Genomic DNA, 21,462 nt, shown 5'->3' with positions numbered 1-21,462 from the left:
GTCCCAAGAAACATGGAACCTTTCAGCTTTTTAATGCTTTTGATTGTGTCTTGCTGTTCTGTGTGTCACCAGAGTAATAAAATTAAAATATTTTATAAAAGTGAGATGTGATTGGTGATTGTACAGAACTGATCTGGTTGTTCCATTTATCTATGATTCTTAGCACATTAAAAATAGCCACAGGGAAAGTCTTAAATCCATCCATCCATCCATCCATCCATCCATCCATCCATCCATCCATCCATCCATCCATCCATCCATCCATTCATCCATCCACCATCCATCCATCCATCCATCCATCCATCCATCCATCCATCCATCCATCCATCCATCCATCCATCCATCCATCCATCCCATATTATTTATATATCATCTCCATCAGAAAGAGTTTCTTGGCAATAAAGATCCTCTATCTAGCTGGTTGTGAGCATCCTGCCTTTCAACAAAAAAAGCATCCTGTTTTTCACAAATGGCATGGGAAATTCTTCCAAGGCCAAAACACGTGAACGAGATTTATTAATCCTGTGGCCCCTTGTCAGTCATGACAACATTAATAATCCATAAACCATGTCTAAACCATACATCACGTCTATATCCCATGTAACAAATGCATCTCTAGCAGATGAATAATAAATCCCATGTGCACTCTGCTCCCTCTTACACCAAGAACACCCCAGATTTGGGGCAGCTCTTTCCAGCCACCCTGGAAAATTTCCTTTCGGGATGGGAAACGAAATCTTGTGATTTCAATGGAGATCAATTGGGCAAGCTTTGGTGCATGTCCCTGCACTTTATAGCATGCCATGCCTTTTGATGGCTTTCATATCACCTACAATTTTTCTTCTTTTTTTTTTTTTAAGTATCCATGCCACGTCCTTCGTATCTTCCCCTCCAAGTTGTGTCTTCCTCCCTGATTTTTCCCCCTGCTTTTGCAACATCTGTGTAGTTAGTTTTGGCCTCTTTTTGGTTCTTTGCACTGCACCTGATGTCATCCCTGTCCATTGTCTTGTAGTCACTAAATTTCCCAAATTTTTTTTGTTTTCTCCTTCCCACTCTGGGAGGAGGCTGACGCTGCCCCAGTCCCTGGCAGGCCCAGCCCCAGTGTCAGTATTTGTCACTGTATCTGCAGTCGGGGTAGCGGTAGGCGAAGCGGGAGTCGCAGGAGCGCAGAGGTTTCAGGATCCCTGCCAGCTCCGCCATGGCCTCTCTGGCACCGCCGTCGTCGTCGCCGAGGCCGCGGGCGCAGCGCTGCAGGAAGGCGTTGATGCTCTCCTGCACATGGGGCTGGAACTTCCCTGACAGCAGCTTGGGAAGGAGGTCCTGGCACACCATGACGAGGCTGTGCTGGTCCCTGATGGAGTCACAGGACACTAAGGCAGGCTGGCAGTCCGCGGTCAGGCAGCTGAAGATGTCTCTGTACTCCTGTTGGCCATCGATCAGCTGGCTCCCTGGTGGGGACAATTAAACCGCTTGTTGGAAGCAGAATGGTGAGCTGCTGGGCAGCCAGAGATAGCTGTGCCTCTGTGTTAACATGAGGTTTGTTACTGTCTAAAGGATGTGGCCACCTTTCCCTGCAAATTACTCGATGAGGAAGCTCTGTGTGTGCCAATTTTCTTGCTTTTGAAATATGTATATTTTTCTGAATGACAGAGCTCTTCAGAGCTGCCTGTCAGAGGAGCTGGAGATGAGTCTGTCGAGTCAAGCTGATGCAGAAAAAAATGAGAACTGGAGTACAGTTCTAAAATGTGGAGCTCCTACAAAAAACTGCCACAAATAGCCAGACCTGTAATTTTTTCCATGTTAACCAAAATCATTACATTGAAACTACAGCTCATCTGGCTGAAGTCAAGTTAACAGTCATAGCTGCTGGGATAAGAAAAGGAAATCCAGTGGAAAATTTTCTGACAGCTGCTTCTGAATATTCTGAATACTCAGCTGAATGTGTGAGCTGAGGAAAAGCCTTTTGAAAATCTGAATATTCAAAATGAAACTGTTAAATTATTGGATGAATAGTCTTTGACTAGCTCTACTTGCAGGAGTAGACCAATGTAACCCGTGAAAATTGAATACTAACCCTTGATTTTATGTAAAAGTGACAAAAAGGGAGATTTTGTTATTAAAATATATATATTTGTTATAAAAATAGATATAACAATAATATATATTGTTATAAATAATAATTACCATTATTAGTCAATGTGATAAATGCAGGTAAGAATGGTCTAATTTTATCCACTACTGAGTACAAACAAAACTACAAAATTTCTGGTGGCAAATATTGACATTTGTGTGGCAAAAGTTTGAAAAGGAAGGCTTCAAATGGGAGCATTGGGCACACCATGCACTCTGAAAGCTGCTGCCAGCTACAGAGTGGCCACCAAATCACCAAGTGCACAAACACAACACCCGTCTCCTTCCCAACTCAGAGCCAGGATGGCAGGAGCTGCTGATGGTGAGTGTCTCCACGAACTTCTCATCATTTAATTTAGCAAGGTGTGTTTGGTTAATTAAATAAAATTCAAACAAAACAAACCCAAAAAAATAAAACAAAAAGGCAGCAGTAGAGCCAAGGGCAGAAGGGAAAAGATTTGTCTGCCCTGCCTCCCGAGCCCTCCCGTGACAGATGCGTGGCCTGGACCCCGCTGAGTACCTTCCTCCTTGTCGATGATGCCCAGCGTGCTGGCATCGCGGATGAACAGATGCCCGTTGCTGAAAACGCCGAAGGTGCCAGCGTCCACGTGGGTGAAGTAGAAGAAGTAGTTGAGGTCGTTGCTGGCCATGGAGCGCAGCACGGCCAGGAGCTGCAGCGCCAGGTCCGCGGCCACCTCGGGCGCCGCGCCGAAGAAGTCGCGCAGGGGCCGGGTGCTGGCGCTGACCAGCAGGCGCCCGCAGGAGCCCAGGTACCGCGGGAAGGGCCAGCCCTCCACGTCAGGGAAGATCTGTGGGAAGCACAGCAATGGGGGATCACCCCTGCCCTCTGTTCATGGAGCCACCTCCCTCTCAGAGTGCCCTTTCTGGCTCCAAGCAGCAGGGCTGTTGTTGGAACCCAGGAAATTCCTCTGGCTGCCCTGGAGGACTCGAGCCCCAAGACCCCTGTGCCTTTGATTTAGCCCTTGGAACAAACAATTACCAACCTTTATATGAAGAATTACAAGTCAAGAAAGTTTAAGTGGAATGATAGTGAATTTATCACAGAGTGATAAATAGATTTTTGTGGTTTTTAGAACGAGGGCTTGGGGTCCTAGGATGGAGGACTTTGGGTGTGCCTTGTCCTTTTTCCTTCTTCTTCCTAGCCTCCATCTTCTGGGTGATGTTGGTGCTTTTAGATTGGTTCAGAATAGAAGCTCAATGTCTAACACAGATGATAGGTATTGGGAAGTTATGGTAAATAATGTACATGTAGTTTTATATAAAAAGACAACACTGCTTCTGAGGCGGTCAGTGTCCCTCAGCTCAACCTGCTGAACAGACCTGCAGCGGGTCAGAGAACAAATGTTATAGATAAAAAACAATAAACAAGCTTGAGAACAAGAACAGAAAATTCCTGACTCCTTCTTTGACTGCTGGGCTGGGAAAAAGAAGCTTGTACATATCTCAGGGTCGCTCTGACAAGCAGAGATTCTGAAAGGTTGTGGTTTGGTTCTTAAACCACCCTGCAATCCTTCCTCGCCCATCCAGCTGGGAAAAGTACTTACTACCCCATCCTGGAGGAGTTAGGATGCTTTTTTTCTTTTTCTTATGGTTCTTTTTTGTAACAGAGGAAGAATCTGGTATTTCGGGACTTATTCTGTAAGAGAGACTAAGTGGAAAGTCCAAGATAATAATAGTTTTCAGATTCATGAAAATTTTAGCCACAGAACAGCTAAATTTAGGTGTCTTTGATGGGTCCCTCATGAGCACTGAACAGATGAAGTCACAGCTTGGAGTTGAGGTAAGGCTAAAGCAGTTTTTGCTAATTGGTGAGAACTGCCAGGCTCATTTGTAAGAGACTTTGCAGTCTCAGGGGCAGAAGTGGTGGGTGTTTGCTCCAGTGGAGACACCTGGGCTGGGCTCCTGCATCCCTGCAGCTCGTGCCAAACCGTGTGACTGCTGAGCTATGCCAGCACTAGGCTTTCTGTCATTTGCATTACAGCTCATCTGTGTCCCCAGCACCTCAGGCCCCAGCACCTCAGACCCTGCCAAGCCACTATGAACTCATCCAGCTTCATGTTTAAGGTTACTTCTCCCTTCTGCTGCGAAGGCATTCTGGGCAACTGTGCAAAAATCTAGCTTTTTCTCTTTGGTATATTATTCTCATCTCTTCAAGTTGTGTTCCTGTGTCTTCAGGCTGCTAAGGGCCACAGCTTCATGTCCCAGTGATCCATAACTGGGGTGGCTGAATGACCCCAGGAGCCTCTCAGCACCATTTCCCTTCCCTGGGACCACACAGAGCCCTGTGAGATGCTGAGTCCAGAGTGGCCTTGGGCCAGGGATGGATGATGCTGCCACTGCCATCTTTTCTTTGTGGAATCATGAAGGGTTGCAGGAACCAGCAGTGAGGACTAAAGGTGGGATGGGGAAAGGTGAGGATTCTCCCTTGGACACATAAGGAAAGAGAGGAGCTGCATGCCAGGCAGGTCAGAATGGGTCCAGGGGAAGGGCGTGAGGCCTCCCAGATCACCACCTTCAAACCCAGGGGTTTGGAACCCAGAGCCAGTTACCAGCAGCAGGCAAATGGAAAACACAAATAGAAAACACTTTCTCTTCCAGAAACAGGCTGTGATTTTATGTAATGCATTAGTAATGCAAACCTAACACTTTGAAGTGTTGGGGATGTGTAAAACCCTGGATTTCACAGCGCTCCAGTGCAATAACACACCTGGGATTCCCTATCTCTCCCCAGCTTCACAGACTGGAAGTGCAGGGAGCACCTCATGAGCCTGCCAGGCTTCAGCCCCCCAACTCCATAGAAGAAAAAACACTTTCTGAAGGCCAAGGAGTTGACAAGGACTGGGGCTGAGACTCCTCTGCCGCTGAGCCTGGCACACATCTCATGCAAGGGTTTGCTTGTGAGGGGCTGTGGGGTGGTGTTTCAGGCTGGCACGTACCTGTAAGAGGATGGGGTGTGAGTTGACTGCCAGGGTGTAGAGCAGGCGCAGCTTGTCCCTGTCTGTGAGGTGATCCATGTAGATGCTGCCGGCGTCGGGCACCTCGGCGTAGCGCCGCACGATCCTGTCCAGGAGCCGCTGGGACGGGCAGCGCAGCAAGGGGCTGGACAGGCCCTGGGAGAAGGGAAAACCCAGCAGGGAGCTCTGATTCCAGCCCTAGACACTGCCATGTGTCAGAACCCAGGAAATTCCTCTGCCCTGGAGGACCTGAGACCCTGACAGGGGGCTTGGAGACCTTGGCATGGGGTCAAGAACACCTGTGCCTTTGATTTTAGCCCATGGACAAAACAATTGCCAACTTTGTGCGAGGAGTTACAAGCCACAAGAGTTTGAGTAGAACAATACTGAACTTATGACAGGGTGAAAATGTGGAATTTTGGTAGTTTTGGAATGGGGGTTCAGAGGCCAAGATGGAGAAATTTGGGCGTGCCTTGTCCTTCTTTCTTCTTCTTCCTAGCCTCCATCTTCTGTGTGATGGTGGCACTTTTGGATTGGTTTAGAGTAGAGATGGACTGTCTAACTTAGGTGATAGGTATTGGGAAGTTATTGTAAATAAAGTACATGTAGTTTATAGTGTAAAAAGACAACACCACCCTGAAGGCGGGCTGTGTGCCACGGACTGACCTGCTGAATGAACCTCAGCAGGCCAGGAAAAGAATATTATAGATAACAGAAAATAAACAGCCTTGAAAACCAGAACAGAAGAATCCTGACTCCTTCTTCAGTTGCCAAGCTGGGAAAATAGAGTCTCTGAGACATCTCAGGGTCATCCTGACCACAGAGACCCCCGAGAGCAACATTTGGGTCATGCTGGGGTGTTCACACACCTCTGTGCTCTGCCCACTGTGCCCCTGCTTGCTGCAGCACAGCTCTGAAGGGTGTGGGCACACAGGGCATCTCACCCTTCCCAGGAGAGGACCTGTGCCACCCAAAAATGCCATTTCCCAACTCAGGTTTCAAGAATGGCCCTCATTGCTGGGCACTGCAAACCTCATATTCCCCCAGCTGCACAGCACCACATCACTCCACACCATGGGACTCTTCCCTCTGCCTGGGTTTCCAGCCCTGGCATTCCTGGGGGAGGCCCTCCAGTTGTTACAGCAGTGAGTCACTTCCCTCGTTAAATAATCTTCGGATCACTTCGTTATTTGCTTAACCTGAGAGCAGCTTTCTTGGAAATACTATTTGCTAAGGTCAGTAAACATGCTTTAAAAATGTAAATAAACATTATGTGTGAGTATAAGCACAGGATATGTTCTCTCTCTGATAAACTCATGCATTAACTATCAAAACCAAATAGTCTGTGTTTATTTTTTGTAAATAGCAGCAACAAATAGAGAACCGTTGGGCTAATGGAGTCAATTATCACTGTATTTCACCCTTCAGATTTGGAGGTTTGGCTCGTAAAATTGCATGAGCAATCTATGGCTGGGATAAACAGCATAGAAAATTATACCTTCATAGTCAAAAATGGCCTTTTTTTATTTTTCAGTTAGTCTTCCTTAATAGCCAAGGAGAGTTTATGTATGGAGTGTTGCCCACAATGGCACAGAATCACTGCCCTGACATGCCTCTGCTGGGGAAGGGAATCAGGTTTTTTCAGCCTCTTTATTAAAAATTATTCCATTTGCCAAATTTGCTCTTTTGAGTTTCGTTTATAACCTGATGGCTGGGAGATGTGCTTCAGAGGAAGGGGAGGTGGAGCTCAGGCTGCTCGCTGCCATCCTCCACGCTGGGAGCAAAGATGTGACGCAGCATCTCCCCAGCCCACGTGGCAGCTCTGGGGCAGCTCCTTCCAGCCCCTCCTGTGCGAGCTGTTCACTTGGCACACAACCCTGAACCACCCAGCCGTGACAAAGACATGAAGGAACATGGAAAGGATGAGTAGCACACTTTCCCAGTTGGAGGAGGAAAGGGGGGAATTAGATGTCCCACGTCTCTTCCTCTGCATCCCTGTTTGCCTCAGTGATACTCCAACCACTCCTTCCTTGGCCATCAGTTGCACAAAACAAGTCCAAAATGCCAACAGCTGGTCAAAACTACCTGAGAAACTCAACCACAACTGAAATGTTGTTTTATGAAAACCAAAAAACCTTCCTTCCCAAAAAGAAAAAAAAAACATGTGCCAAAAATAATTCTACTCAGTTCCTGCTGCAAGTCTTCATACACTCCTCTCCTCTGGTGTAGCCTTATGAGGAAAATTTTTTCTCAATTAATTATGTAAAACCACAGAAGAGGTGCATGGGGAGGGATGGTTATGGATTTCTGTCTTGCAGCACTTGCAGGAACATTGTGGCTGACTCTGTCACTTTCCCTTTGGAGGAGAAGTGATAAAAAATGAGCAGAAAAAGCCGTGTAAAGTAAGAGATAAATGGTGGAGAAAGTCTCTTGCAGCTCTGTGTGCATGCAAATATTTGCAGCCAAAGTTAGAAAGCCTTGCTGCTTCCAGGAGTCTGAAACGCAAAGGCTGAGGCCCTGAAGAGTACACAGTGGGAACATAAATCACAGTGGCAGAGAAGGCATGGATGGTGTAATTAGGGTTTTTCTGAGGTCAGAACTCATCCTCAATGTAAATGTGGGCACGTGCTGCTGATGTGGTGCTCATGGCTGCTGATTTCCTGAGGAACTGTTCCAGGGAGGAGTGGGACCAGAGGAGTAGGGCTGGGTGCTGACATTTTTGCATCGAACATTGGTGCAGCTACAGTTCAATGAAGCCCCAACCCCCAAAAACTGGGCAATGGGGCCTTTTGGTTTCAGCAGAGAGAGTCACCAGCATAAAGCTCAGCACCTGCTTGACTGTTTCAGTGGAGAGGGGTCTCACCTTCCTGCAGGCTGATGGAAACATCTCTACAGCAGAAAAGGAGCTGCAGTTGTAAAACTGTCAGACAAAAACTGTCAACGGAAGAAAAATGTGAGGAACACACACTCGAAACATTGGAGATACAGATTTATCTGAGAATATCTTAAGTCCTTTGCAGTGACTTATCACCCCAGAGAATAACACCTGACAGACAGCCTGATGTATTGTTTGTGATTGATGTGGAAAGCTTCTTATTTACTTTGATTAAATACCCACATTTCTATATGTGATAGTGAGTAGTTCCTGCAAAGCCTACTCCACTCAGCTGAGAGTTCTTAAACCCTATTACACAGTACAGGATGCATTTTAAACTCCATGAGTTTATGCATATATAGCACAGACACACCCAGAATTCACTTGGATGTAAAGACAACTTGTGGAAGATTTCTTGCTCTGTTTTCTTTTCAGACAGCCCAAGGAGAGACGGCCCAGACCAGGATCACAGCTGCCTCCTGCCCCATGAGCCACTACTCGGGTCCAGCTTCACCAAACTACCAGGTTTAGGATGGGTTCCAGGAGGAAACACTTGGATGTAGGGGTCAAAGCACCTATAGCTCCTGGTAATGTGAATCCAAGGGTTTCCTTAACTCCCAAAAGAAAGAAGGTAAGAATGCTCTGAGAAACTCATCCCCACTGCCAGCAGGGTTATGGAAGTCTCTGATGATGAGGCACTGGGTCAAAGAGGTGGCAGGTCTAGGAGGTGGCTCTGGGAGCCCCAGAGTGTCCATCCTTCCCTAGGATAGACAACTGGACATGTGAATGAGCTGCTGGCCCTGTGCAGCAAGAAGAGATGTGGACTGGACTCATAACCAGGGTGCTGGTGCTTCTGCTGTGGGCAGGATGACATGCTGGTCAGCAGCTGCTGGTCGGTAGTTGTTGGTCAATAGTTTCTGGTCAGCAGCTGCTGGTCAGTAGTTGTTGGTCAGTAGTTGTTGGTCAGTAGTTGCTGGTCAGTAGTTGCTGGTCAATAGTTGCTGGTCAGTAGTCTCAAACAGTCCATCCTAGACAATCCATCTGCAAATGCTGGATTTTCACCTTGGTACTGCTTCCCTCTGTTTGCTTTCAGCATTTTCCAGGCTGTGCTTTGTAGGCAGGGCTGTAAATTTTCCCTGTGGGTGACCTGTGCTGAAACCAACCTGCTTTGTAGCCCCTCCAGCAGGCAAGCACCCAGAGTGGTTTGAGGGGATGAGCTCCTGGTGAAGCTGTGTGTGTCTGGGGCTGCTGAGCAGGCTGAGCCCCAGCCAAATCCTGCTCATCTCTGAGGCAGGCTGGATTTTAAGACTGAAGACTTTGCTGAATCCAGTAAAGATTTTCCTTGTGGCTGGCGCAATAATCGCTGTGGCAGGCGGCTCAGCTGCTGGCTGGGTCAGGCAGGGTAGGCAGTGTAAAGTGGAAAAACATCACCTCATGGTCTGTCATTGTGATTCAGGCACGTTGTGGTTTGTCATGGTGCTCTGTCTATCAGACAGAATTACCTGGGCCCATGAGCTTTCCCCAGTGCTGCTGCTGCACAGGATAAACTGCAGGGGAGGGAGAACAAGCAGTGCTGTGTGACTGCAGCTCTGAGAAACAGCCTGGGCATCCTGTCAGGCCTTGGGAGAGGTGCTCTGTTAACACCTCTGAGAAAGGGAGAGTGGGAGTACAGAGCCGTGAGAGCAGTTCTTTAGGTAAGTACTTGCAGAGACAAATGGGAGCCCCAAAACCCCCTCTCCAGTGGCTCCTGCTGGGTTACTGTGATGGTGTTCACAGGGGTCTTAGGATGAGGGAAGAGACGAGGATCTGACTCCATGTTTCAGAAGGCTTGAATTATTATTTTATGATATATGTTATATTAAAACTATACTAAAAGAATAGAAGAAAAGGTTTCATCAGAAGGCTAGCTAAGAATAAAATACCAAAGAATGATAACCCTTGCCCCTGCCCTTTCCAGATTTGTGGCTCGGGCTCTCTGTCCAAGCCAGCTGGGCTGTGATTGGCCATTGATTACAAACATGCAACACGGGCCAATCAAAAATCCACCTGTTGCATTCCACAGCAGCAGATAATCAATGTTTATATTTTGCTCCTGAGGCCTCTCAGCTTCTCAGGAGGAAAAATCCTAAGGAAAGGATTTTTAAGAAAAGATGTCTGCACAAAGTTACCAATAACCACCCTGGGATGGCCAGGGAGGAAGGGGATCCCCATCCCTGTAGGGCTGGATGGGCTGGGGAGGTCACACTGTAACCTGTGGTGCCCCACACAGCAGGGCTGGGATGGGGTCTCACTCACAGACTCACACACACAGTATGACTGAAATGTTGTTGCCACTGGCAGTTTTTTAATTAAGATCAGTGTGAGACCAGAAGCCATTTTGCAGAGCACATGCCTGATCTTAAACAGGGATTGTTGCAGAAATTTGGTGATGAGGAAGTCCCAGGGTCTCTGGATCACTATTTTTCTCTGTGTATTCAAATCTATATGCTGTTAGAAGGGATTTAAATTCCAATTTTTGTTCCTCAGATTGATTTACAGAACCAAAGGACTGTGAAAACACGACCAGAGCAATCCTGAGGCTGATGTGCAAAGGTCTGGGCCTCCCTGCAGCCTCTCACGCCCTTTCCAACTCCAAAGCTGCTAGAAGGGGTTGATGCAATGTCCCAGGGAGTTTGTCACTGGGCACGTCCCCCCAGGCTGGCCCTGGGCTCACTCAGAGGTGCCCTGGAGCTTGCATCAGCTCAGCTCCCACTGCTGCTGAGAATTCCCCTGCACAGGGAATTCCTGGGAGAAACTGGATAGGTGCGAGGGCAGGGTGCCCCAGCAGGCTCTCTGGTGGCACTGTGTGTGCACATGTGCACCCATAAATGTGTGTGTGCCCCTGTGTGCAGCCCTGCCAGCTCAGCTGGCATGTCTGACTCCGGGACGACAGGGTAGGCAAAACTGTACCACATGAAGAGCCTTTTAAGGAGAAGGATTTGTGCTCAGCTGATGATTTAGCTTTGCAGCAGGTCTGAGATACCACAGAGCCACATTTCTCCAGTTACTTTTTCACCCAGCTCAGCAAATTGAAGTTTTAAGCTCTGGGAGCAGGGGGACAGCAGAGTTTGGCACAAACACCTGGGACACTCCAGCAAGGCTGGGGGCCCTGGCAGCCCAACCTGCCCTCCTGCAGGCCCTGCAGTGCTGCCTGGGGCTACAGGGGTGCCCAGCAGTGCCTGGGCTGCCTGCCAGCCTAAGGAGGTGACCCTGCCCACAGCTCAGGTGAGGGATGCTCTGGTGGAAGTGACACCCATTCCCTCTCTCTAGTGCCTCTCCCGAGGTTACTGAGCAAAGTACAGTGTAGCTTGGCTCCAAAAATCCTTTCTCTGTCAGGTGTGGAGGGTGCTGACTTCAGGGTGACCTGCTGTGCTGGACTGGCAGGGATTTGGGTGAGTCCTTTTTGGGCAGTCCAGGCATAACCCCAGTGTATCCTTCCCTCCCTCTCTCTCTCTCCTAAGCTGCTGCTCCACAGGGAAGAGGAGGAAGAGTAAGTTTAGCTCTTCCTTCCAGCAGAGGAAGAACTAAAGCAGGATAGCTTTAGCATTCACCAAAGCTCAGTGGCTGCAGAAGCAGCTGCCTGTATACAAATATAAACGAAGTCACTTTTCACAGTCACTTCTCTCTTGGAATGGGAAGAAAATTGAAAAATCCTTTATCTCTCAGGTCTGGTTCAGTGCATATCCAAGCCCCACCCTGGCCCCTGCCCTTTCCAGGGGTTATTGTGATGTTTTGGTGCTGTTTGGATGGGGTGAGGGGGTTGCCCTGTGCTGTGGCTGCCCATTTACCTGGTGGTGTGACCCACACTCACCGTGCTCCTGTCCTGGCTTCACCTGTGACACCCCAGGACTGTGGGGAAAGGGCAGTGTGCTTCCTTGTGCCTGAGGTCATTTGCTATGCACGGCAGGAGGGTGAGTAATCGAGGCTTTGGCTCTGGCTGCCCATGCCCCTGGTCCTGCCAGCCACCAGCAAGAGAGAACCGCACTGACTTGGCCCCTGGCCCAAAGTAAAATTGCTTTCAAGGCACTGGCTGCCCTTGTGGGTACAAATTTATGATGGAAAAAAACCCAAAACCCCACAATGCTGAGACATGATGGAAAATTAGGAAAAAAAAATAAAACGGCAGCAATCTCCCCACTGGAGCTGTTACCACATTTGTGTGCACAGCCTGTTGTTACCCCCGTGCCTGAAGCCACCTGGTGTTGGGAAGGACGAAAGTTTGGCAAGAAAGTCTCACAGATATGTGTGCTTAGCAGAAAGATTTTTAAATGTAGAGTCTGATGAAGGAATAGAGATGGAAACAAGTTTTGATATAGAAGAAAAGAATTGCTGAGCCAGTCTTACTGGATAACCAAGGAGGCAAAGGGTGTGTTAGTTAGAAGGGGTTTTGTGACTTAAAGCCAAGGATAAATCCATCTCAAACAAGAAGATGTTTTTACCAAGCAGAAAGATAGCACAGGCAAACAAGCCTGCCCATGTTGCAAATAGAAAAAACATCTTAGAATTTTCCACTGCAAGAAAACTGAAAAACAACTTCTAGCTTAAACTGCAATGTACTAACTTTTAGTGATTGGAGAACAGTAACATGAAGATGGTAATTATAGTAGTCATGATAGGCTATAGATAATAGCTAAGGTATAGATTGGTTCTACTGTATGAAGATGCTCAGCAAAGAAAAGTATATAATGCAATGTAACCAAAACCAAAGGGTCTCCAGGGCTGCCTGCAGCTGGAGCTGACAGCTGTAGGCACAGGCTCTGTCACCCACCACCCTGGACTGCTGTAACCTCTTGGATGGAATAAGCTGCATTTTAGAGACCTGCCTGGAGTCCCGAATCTCTCATTTTGGCTCTTACAACCTGGTGCTATGGCTTTGCACAGGACTTCATCTTCAACCTGCGCAAGGAGCCAGGAGCTGGTGCTGGGGCCAAGCCCATCCCAGCCCTGCACAGGCTGTGCCACGGCATTACCTATGGCTGGCAGGGCTTGGCCTTCCACTGTGGCACTTTTCCTCCCCTCAGGGCATCACTTTGCCTCTCCCCTTTGTTGGGGAAGATGAAACAGGAAAGCCTTATAAATATGAGTGCCTGGCAAAAGATTTTGAGAATATAGAAACTATAGGTGAGATTGAAATGAAAGCAAGCTTTGAGATCCCTTAGTTGCTGAACAACTGGAAAACAATGGTGTGGCTGGGCTGAACGTAATTAATCCCCTTTTGATGAAACAATACCCTCTGCTTGCAGGCAGCGCCAAGGGTCAGAGCAGACCCTGCCAGCTTGGCAGAAGGTGCCCAAAGAGGAGATTTTAGGTTTTAAAATGTAACAAAGTATGGTAATGTAATGATTCTTATAGGCTGTATGTAAATGCTATGGGATTTCTATCTTGTACTAGATTGGTTAGTGAGAATCAGAATATTCAACACAGAAGAAGATTTATTGTATTGTAATGGGAACTTTGCTAACTTTGCTCTCTTACCTCTTGCCTTTTAGCTCTTGCCTTTTACTCTCTTACGCTTTTATGCTCTTACCCTCTCATCCTCTCTGCCCCTCTCTTCTCTCGGGCCTGCTCTGAGCTGTGGCTGGCAGCTCCCAGCAGGGCCCAGCCCCCAGGCCCTTTGCAATAAACCCCAAGTTCCTGACCTGGCTGCAGAGATCTCTGCTCTCCGTCCATCCTGACTGTGCTACCCCCTGTTGCTCCAACACTCCTTTGTCCCATAGACTTGGCTCAGGGCACACAAGGCTGCCCCATTGCCACTGACCAGGCCGAGCACCCGCCACCACCCAATCTCACCCTCCAACCAGCGAGTCACAACCACATCCCCACAAGACCATTTTCACACCCCTAAACCCCATGGGCCTTGCTCTCCCCTGTGCTCCCCCAGCTGTGTTGGGGCACCACAATCCCCAGACAGACCTGCACCAGGTCGGGCGTGAGGCGCTTGGCCCTCAGCCACTTCTGGAAGCGCTGTGTGCGGCGCAGGGCACGCTCCAGGCTGCAGCTCCTGGTCCCGAGCAGGGAGGTGCAGATGCGCTTGTCCGCCCGGTCGTGCTGGTACTTGGAGGTCAGGCGGGTGATGTCCACCAGCCGCCAGCTCTTGGCATCGTCCGTGTAGTTGCCCGAGTAGCTGAGCAGGGAGCTGGGGGGCAGCTTTAAATGAGAAGAAAGCCAGGTGTCAAACCTGCCAAACCAAAGGGAGAGCCCCATGGAGAGTGGGTTAAAAACCGCACGGATGGACACAGCGCCTGCCCTGCTGAGCTGCTCCTCCAGGCCGGGCCCTGGGCATTCCTGACACTGCCTGGAAAAGGCTCTGTCACTCTGGCTGGGTGGTCCCGGGGGGAGCAGGCTGAAACCATCAGCTAAGGGAATGTTCTTTGGTAAAAAAGCCCTTCTTTGCTTCCCAGTAATGACAAGCATCTCTTGTCATGAATGCTGCCATGGAGGGAAGGGTAAAACACCCAAACTGGATCTTTTGGGTAGAGGGAGGAAGGAAAGGGAGAGGGCTTCAAGGTTTTGGTTCTTGAAGAATTCCTGGTGTTTTTAAATTTTCTTGTTTCTAGAGAAAGTGTCCCAAAAAAGGAGTACTTGACACTTTGCAGGTCCATCCTGATATTAAAACCTAACCACAAATGTACTTGGGAATATCAAAATGACCTCTTGTTTTGAGGTGGTGGCTTTTGTCCGTGCAGGGGTCTACTTGTCTCCCCTAACATCCCTGCCTATATTTTCTCCCCCAACATCCCTGACTATTTTTCAGCCAGGATGAGTGACCTCCTTGATAGCAGCAGAGTTTGGGGTATGATGGGGATACAGGGAGTGATGGGGGGACAGGGTGCGTGTGCCCTGGGCGTGCAGCACCTCTGTAGCCATGGAGATCTTGCACTAATTTGCTCCCCCTCCACAGGCACAGGAGGGGAGCATATGGGCTGGGTAATTGGGTAATTGTTTTTTGTTTCAGCAGCCCCCTCAGCCCTGCCCACACGCCAGAGCCGAGGAGCGCGGTGCCTGCTCTGGGAGGATGTCTGTAACCTGCTCTTGGAAAATGGCCCAACTCTGACCTTTGGTTTGGCCAGCATCCTGCCCTTGCTGCCTCTGAACCCTCCTGCCCTGAGCTCCTTGTCCAAGTGCGTAGGAACGCACGTCCGCATTTAATCTCACCCTAAATTAAAGCCGGCAGCTCAGAAGTGAAACAGGAGAGGCAAGAGGTTCCCTGCAGGATTAGCCTAGCTGGAGTTTCAGACAGCTTACAAGACATTAACAAATCTGAAAGCTGAAGCTGGTCGTTCCTTTCAAGTTCCATTTGAGAAATTGGCACAGAGAAATTTGGGGAGGATTAATTTTCTATGATTTCAGGCAAATAACTGACTCAGTGACACGAGCCACCATCTGCAATCATGAACTGATCAGATGATCCCTCCTGAAGGCAGCACCCAACTCCCTTTCCCATCACAGACCCTGTGCAGCTGAGTTCTGGGTGCCCAGGATGGGTGAAACCCTGGTGCTTCCCCTGCTTTGGCTTTCAACTCCTGCCATGTGCCTCCTTCCAAAAATTTACCATGGAGGATGGCTAGAAGTGGGGAAACCTTGTGAGAACAGGTTGGTGGATTCCAGCTTTTCAGTTGTTTGGGCATTTTGCCTGGTACAAAACTGAAGATTCCCTAAAATTAAAGCACCTGACATGATAATAAACACTTTGTTTGGGTTTGGGTTTTTTGTTTTGGTGGGTTTGTTGGTGTTTTGTTTAGGTTTTTTAGTTTTGGTCTGGTTTTGAGCTAGGATTAAAGAAAAGAGAATAATTTCTGTGCCTCACTGTGATTGTTGTGCATCAGGACCCCTCCCAGTGCCTAATCTGCAAAGTGGGCACAGCGTGCCAGGCACGTACTGGGAAGAGATGGCTCTGGTCTTTCTTTCTTTCTTTCTTTCTTTCTTTCTTTCTTTCTTTCTTTCTTTCTTTCTTTCTTTCTTTCTTTCTTTCTTTCTTTCTTTCTTTCTTTCTTTCTTTCTTTCTTTCTTTCTTTCTTTCTTTCTTTCTTTCTTTCTTTCTTTCTTTCTTTCTTTCTTTCTTTCTTTCTTTCTTTCTTTCTTTCTTTCTTTCTTTCTCTCTTTCTTTCTCTCTTTCTTTCTCTCTTTCTTTCTCTCTTTCTCTCTCTTTCTCTCTTTCTCTCTTTCTCTCTCTCTTTCTCTCTTTCTCTCTTTCTCTCTCTCTCTCTCTCTCTCTCTCTCTCTTTCTCTCTTTCTCTCTTTCTTTCTCTCTTTCTCTCTTTCTCTCTTTCTCTCTTTCTCTCTCTCTCTTTCTCTCTTTCTTTCTCTCTTTCTTTCTCTCTTCTCTCTCTCTCTTTCTCTCTTTCTCTCTCTCTTTCTCTCTCTCTCTCTCTCTCTTCCTCTCTTTCTCTCTTCTTATTTTTTTTTAAGTTAAGCACAAATACGCCTTGTGACTTGACTCAAGCTTTTGTGTTCAAGGGAACTCACATCAGGCAGAGAGCAGGAAAGTGCCACCTCCCGTGTGCAAGCAGCACATGGATGTGTGAAATCCAGGGCTGAGCATTAATTTGAGGGTGGATGGAGTGATTCCCTCTGCAGATCTCTGGGGGGAGAACCACCCTGGCCTGGGAACCCGCCATGGGCTGCAGCAAGTCTGTATTTGGCATCATTTCTGGGCAGCACAGTGCTGGCCTGGCACATTTGCTGGATACTTTCAGGATTCATCATCAAGTTGTGCTGTAACCGCTCCCTCTCGTACAGAGCTTTTTAGCTAAGGGCCAGCAAATCCTCCAAGACCTTCAGTAAAATCTATGCAAATAAGTGAGTCATAGATTACAGATTTTAGATGAACCCAGAACTAAATGCTGAAGAAATCCAAACTAGTTTTCCTTTGTTTATTTCCTGAATGAAAGGAAGTATTTTGTTTCAGCCAAAATAATTTTGCTTGCATTTGGAATTTCAGAAGTAAGCTAAGTCTTAAAACAAAACAAAACAAAAAAACCTATGAATCCCCTTCTAATTGAAGCATTCCAGCTTTTTCAGTTTTCTGTCCCATTATTTTTGGACAAAGCTCAGGACCAGCATTGGCACCAGTTTTTGAATAGCTTTGGTCGGCTCAGTTCTGCGGTATTTTGAAAATCTGATATTTTACAAAAAACTTCCACTGCACTCTGCTCTCAGTACAGTTGGTAGACAGGCTTGGTGTCCTCATTTACAGATGGATAAAGTTGGGCAAAGATAAGGGAAGTATAGAGCATTAGAGCACAAAATGAGTCACCAGCCATTCTGGGAACAAAACTCACATCTTCTCACTGTGAACGCATGTCAGAGCTCCCAGAAACGATGGAGAATTAATGAAGCATGTTCCAATGTGAATTAGCACAGAGAAACCCAAGTGCCCAAGTGCCATACACCTTTGCAAACATGTGAAAAGGTACGAGGGTGGATCAAAGAGTGCAAGCATCACTGAAATTTCCCTAAATAAAAAAAAAAATCCCTGTTTTTCAAGAAATCAAGTGGGAGAAGAAGTTTTACCCATGCAAAGGAAAGCCTGAAGCTGAGTGAGTGCTCAGGAGAACATTTTTAAGTTCCCCTTCCCAAAGCCTCACAGCAGAACTTCACGTTATCACTCGTGTGTGGGAAGCCAGCTGCGGGCTGGTGGGAGAGAAAAAGAAGTGTCTGGCTTGGGGAGCCCCTCTGTGTCCCCTGAGGCAGGAGAGTTGTGCTCCCACATGTTTGTGGCTCTGCACTCCTGGAGCCCAGAGGGACCCTGTGCGCGCCTGCACCCCGTCCCTGCTGTCCCCTGGAGGAAATCCAGCACGGGGCCCTCCTGCCTTGGCTCACGTAGCACCTCCCTCCCACAGCCCACTGTGCAGCTGCAGCCCCACAGCCAGAGGCACTGCTGCTGGTTTTGGCAGGGCTGAGGGAACCTGCAAGGCCCCAGCCTCCCCAGTGGCCAGGTGGGAGTAAAAAAAAAAAGGAGCTGCTTTGTACCTGGCTGCAATTCCCTAAAAACACTGCACAGGTGAGCGGGGATGGAGCAGGCTGGGGCACCTGTGGTGCTGTAGGGAATAAAATGCAGAGCAGACACTACACTACCCTCGATGCACCCCTGGCCCCTGCAGACCCACACCAGCCCATCAGCCAGCTGAGCTTGCTGGGCTGATTGCAAATCCACGCTGCATTTCGGGACAGGAACCCAGGCTGGGCTGGGAGAAACCCAGCACTCAGCCCTGTGCACCTCACTCATTTCATTTGGGAATCCAGGCTGGGCTGGGAGAAACCAGCACTGAGCACTGTGCACCTCACTCATTTCATTTTGGGAATCCAGGCTGGGCTGGGAGAAACCCAGCACTGAGCACTGTGCACCTCACTCATTTCATTTTGGGAATCCAGGCTGGGCTGGGAGAAAAGCAGCACTGAGCACTGTGCACCTCACTCATTTCATTTTGGGAATCCAGGCTGGGCTGGGAGAAACCAGCACTGAGCACTGTGCACCTCACTCATTTCATTTTGGGAATCCAGGCTGGGCTGGGAGAAACCCAGCACTGAGCACTGTGCACCTCACTCATTTCATTTTGGGAATCCAGGCTGGGCTGGGCACTCAGCCCTGTGCTCCTCACTCACTGCTCACTCTGGCACTGTACACGTGGAAAGCAAAAGGGCAAAGTTACAAGGATGGGACCCCCAATGTGCAACAGCAAGGAGTGCTCTGGCTCAGCAAAGCCACAAGCTGCTTTTTTCCAGCAGCAGTGCAAGGATGGATGTCTGGTATTACAAGTCCACCCCAGACAAACCATTATGGTTTTACTATGCTGCGTTTTATAGGATAGTTTAAGATAAAAACGGTGATTTGTCTAATACTATACTACTTACATTATAGCATTAAAAATACAATTTTACTATAATAATTTCTTCTCCCCCAGGCTTTTATATCTATAAAAGAAAGTGCATATGGCTCTATAAATCATATCAGACCCAATAAAGCCTTCCTCTGCCAAGCACTGCCTTTGAATTTTTCCTCAAATTCAAGTGGCAACATTTTCCCTGCTGTCATCAGCTTTTGAGCTTAAAAATGATTGGATTGGTCCAATGACCACTTGGACAGTGTGTGTCTCATCAACGGTGAGGCAGATGCAATTTCTGCCTTCAAGTTCTCACACAAATCTCCCCAAAATGTACCAGTAATTTAGCTGCGTGCTATTTCCAAGCGTGTGGGTAACCTCATGTGCAAAGTCCTCATGCCTCAGGCAGGTTTAGATCCCTTTTGATCTTAGTTAAAACATGAAATTCTGCACATTCACGTTGTTGCACCTGGTACAGAATTATACAGCATGTTTGTATGTTTGTAGTAAACATACTCTGTTGGGAGCTTACAAAGCTAAACTCCTTTTTGCCTTTAGTCAGTTGCTCATAATAAAATACTTCCAGTAAATCTAAACAGGCTGATTTCTTCCTTTCCCCCATCACTGCTTTGAGATTTTTCACAGCCCCTCTCTAGACAGAAATCTGTGCCTTTTACTCCTGCTTTCAAGTTATAGTTTAGGGCTGAAGTCTGATCACATTTGCATTGCTTTAAAAGAAGAGACAAAGCATGAGCTTACAGGCATTAATTAAAATACTAAGTGCTGTAATGGCAACTGGGTGCATTGTTGCTCATGAAAACACTTGGAAATTCTAACAGGCAACTTTGAAATTTACTATACAGTATGCTTTAAAAATTACTCTGCTGAGTTTCTGACCTTATCTCCTCTTTAAAGAACTTCTTGCATATGGATGTCCCAATGCAGGCGTTGCATTTATCAAGTCCCAGGAAAGTCCGGCCAAAGCTGTAGCTGGGTTTGACGTGGGGCACAGACGGAGAAGCTGCTGCTGCTGCTGCTGTGGAGGGGTTACAGCCCAGAGCCAAAACCAGGAGCAGCATCAATGGATCTGCAGCTCTGGAGCAAAGGCAGCATATCCAGAGCCCCATCTACAGTAGTGGAGAGCTCTCTGCTTTTTGCAAGCTGTCCCTCTCTAGGATTTCAGTCTCTTTTTGGTGGCTTCAGCCTGCAGTGGTGCGCCCCGAAACGCAGCCGGACACTCTGGGTGCAGGAGACACGGCTGCAGTCCCCATCCTGCCAGCTGGTCACTGGCTCTATTGGCTTGAGGTTTGGGTGGGAAAGATATGCTGTAGGGTGTGGAGAAGGAAATACATGGAGGATGCAGATAACTTGGGTTGCCATGGTTGTCTTTCCTCTCCTTGTTGCAGCTGCTTTGGCCCCTGCTGACCCTCCCATCAGCAGACTTGGGAAACAACACCAAGAAGTGCTCATCTGCTCTTGGTGCAGACAAATGAAGGATATCCTGTCGCTGGAGAAAAGGGCAGACGTGGGACACCTAGTAAAAAAATTTATTTGGGAGGAGTAGTAGCATGGCAGAAATGCACATTTTACCAGAAGCCAGACCTTTGTTGTTGCTTTATTCATGGAGATTTGTGGTGGTGCATGATGTGACTTCTTGGATGCTTCCTTGGCCCTTCTCTGGAAAGGCTGTCAGGTGGAATCATCACTGTTCTGTTTCTTGAAGACAGCATTGTTCAGCAGTGATTGCTAAAAAGAAAGAAATCAGGATAGCCTGCAGCTTTCCCAAAACTCCCAGCTGATGGAGCAGCCTGACCTCTACGCCCCTCTTGGAAAATGAGGTTTTCAGCAAGACTTGTGTGCTTTGGAATGTCTTTTCTTGATGGTCCTGGCGCTGGAAAGAAGCTAGAGAAAGGGATGGGGGTGAACTCAGGAGAATGTCAGAGATTTCAAATAGACTTGGAGATTACTGTGATCACACCAAAAGCTGTTCTTGTTAGGACAAAGACTTGGAAGTTCTGGAAACTGGTGGCTACCCATCCTGACCTGGGTGCTGGGGACTGTGCTAGGATATCTGGCAGGATGCTCAGGGCCAGGGAAGCACAGCTTGAAGGAGCAAGTGGCACTCTGGCTGCAGGCAGCTCACGTTGCTGTGGTGGCACTGGGCCTGGGTCCTCTCCATCCCCAGCTGTTGTGTTTTCAGTGACACAGGAGACTCTCCTGGGCCATATCTCACCATAGGAGCAGGGAGGAGCAGACTGAAGCTTTGAAGACTTCTTATCCCCGCAGCTGGACTGCTCACACCAAGTGGCCAAGCCATTTCCCAGCACATTTTTAATGGAAGAAAAGGTGCACTGTAGCCATCCTTTTTTATACCCTCTGGCCTTCAACCTGATGGGACTAAAGGATGTGAGAGACACAGGGGTGTACCTTGGGCTCTGTGATTACCCCTCACTCTCTGAAGGGGCTGCTGGGGGATCCTAACAGTGCAATGCAGCTATTTAAAGCATAGAGACTCCTTATTTGTGGCACTTGGGAGATCCAGGGTCTCTCCTTGGCTCCACATTCTTGTGGGAGGTTGCTTCACCTTCTGGTACACAAAATGGAGATGGTGAGGTTTGGG

At 48.0% G+C, this 21,462-nt stretch overlaps 1 protein-coding gene across 1 annotated transcript; it reads right to left on the bottom strand.

Annotated features, from left to right (window-relative positions):
* Positions 1–482: 482 nt before the first annotated feature.
* Positions 483–20,142, bottom strand: DIPK2B (divergent protein kinase domain 2B). The gene is made up of 5 exons (XM_063181678.1): positions 19,740–20,142; positions 13,933–14,197; positions 5,088–5,261; positions 2,651–2,939; positions 483–1,448 (listed from the first exon to the last, which is right to left on the bottom strand). Exons 1-5 carry the CDS (start codon positions 19,967–19,969, stop codon positions 1,105–1,107), a joined length of 1,302 nt encoding a protein of 433 aa, XP_063037748.1. The 5' UTR covers positions 19,970–20,142; the 3' UTR covers positions 483–1,104.
* Between the last annotated feature and the right edge of the window lie 1,320 nt (positions 20,143–21,462).

This window comes from Melospiza melodia, chromosome 2, assembly GCF_035770615.1.
Source record: "Melospiza melodia melodia isolate bMelMel2 chromosome 2, bMelMel2.pri, whole genome shotgun sequence".
NCBI lineage: Eukaryota > Metazoa > Chordata > Aves > Passeriformes > Passerellidae > Melospiza > Melospiza melodia.
Note: the sequence above shows the minus strand (reverse complement) of the source record. Positions and strands in the feature narration are given on the sequence as shown.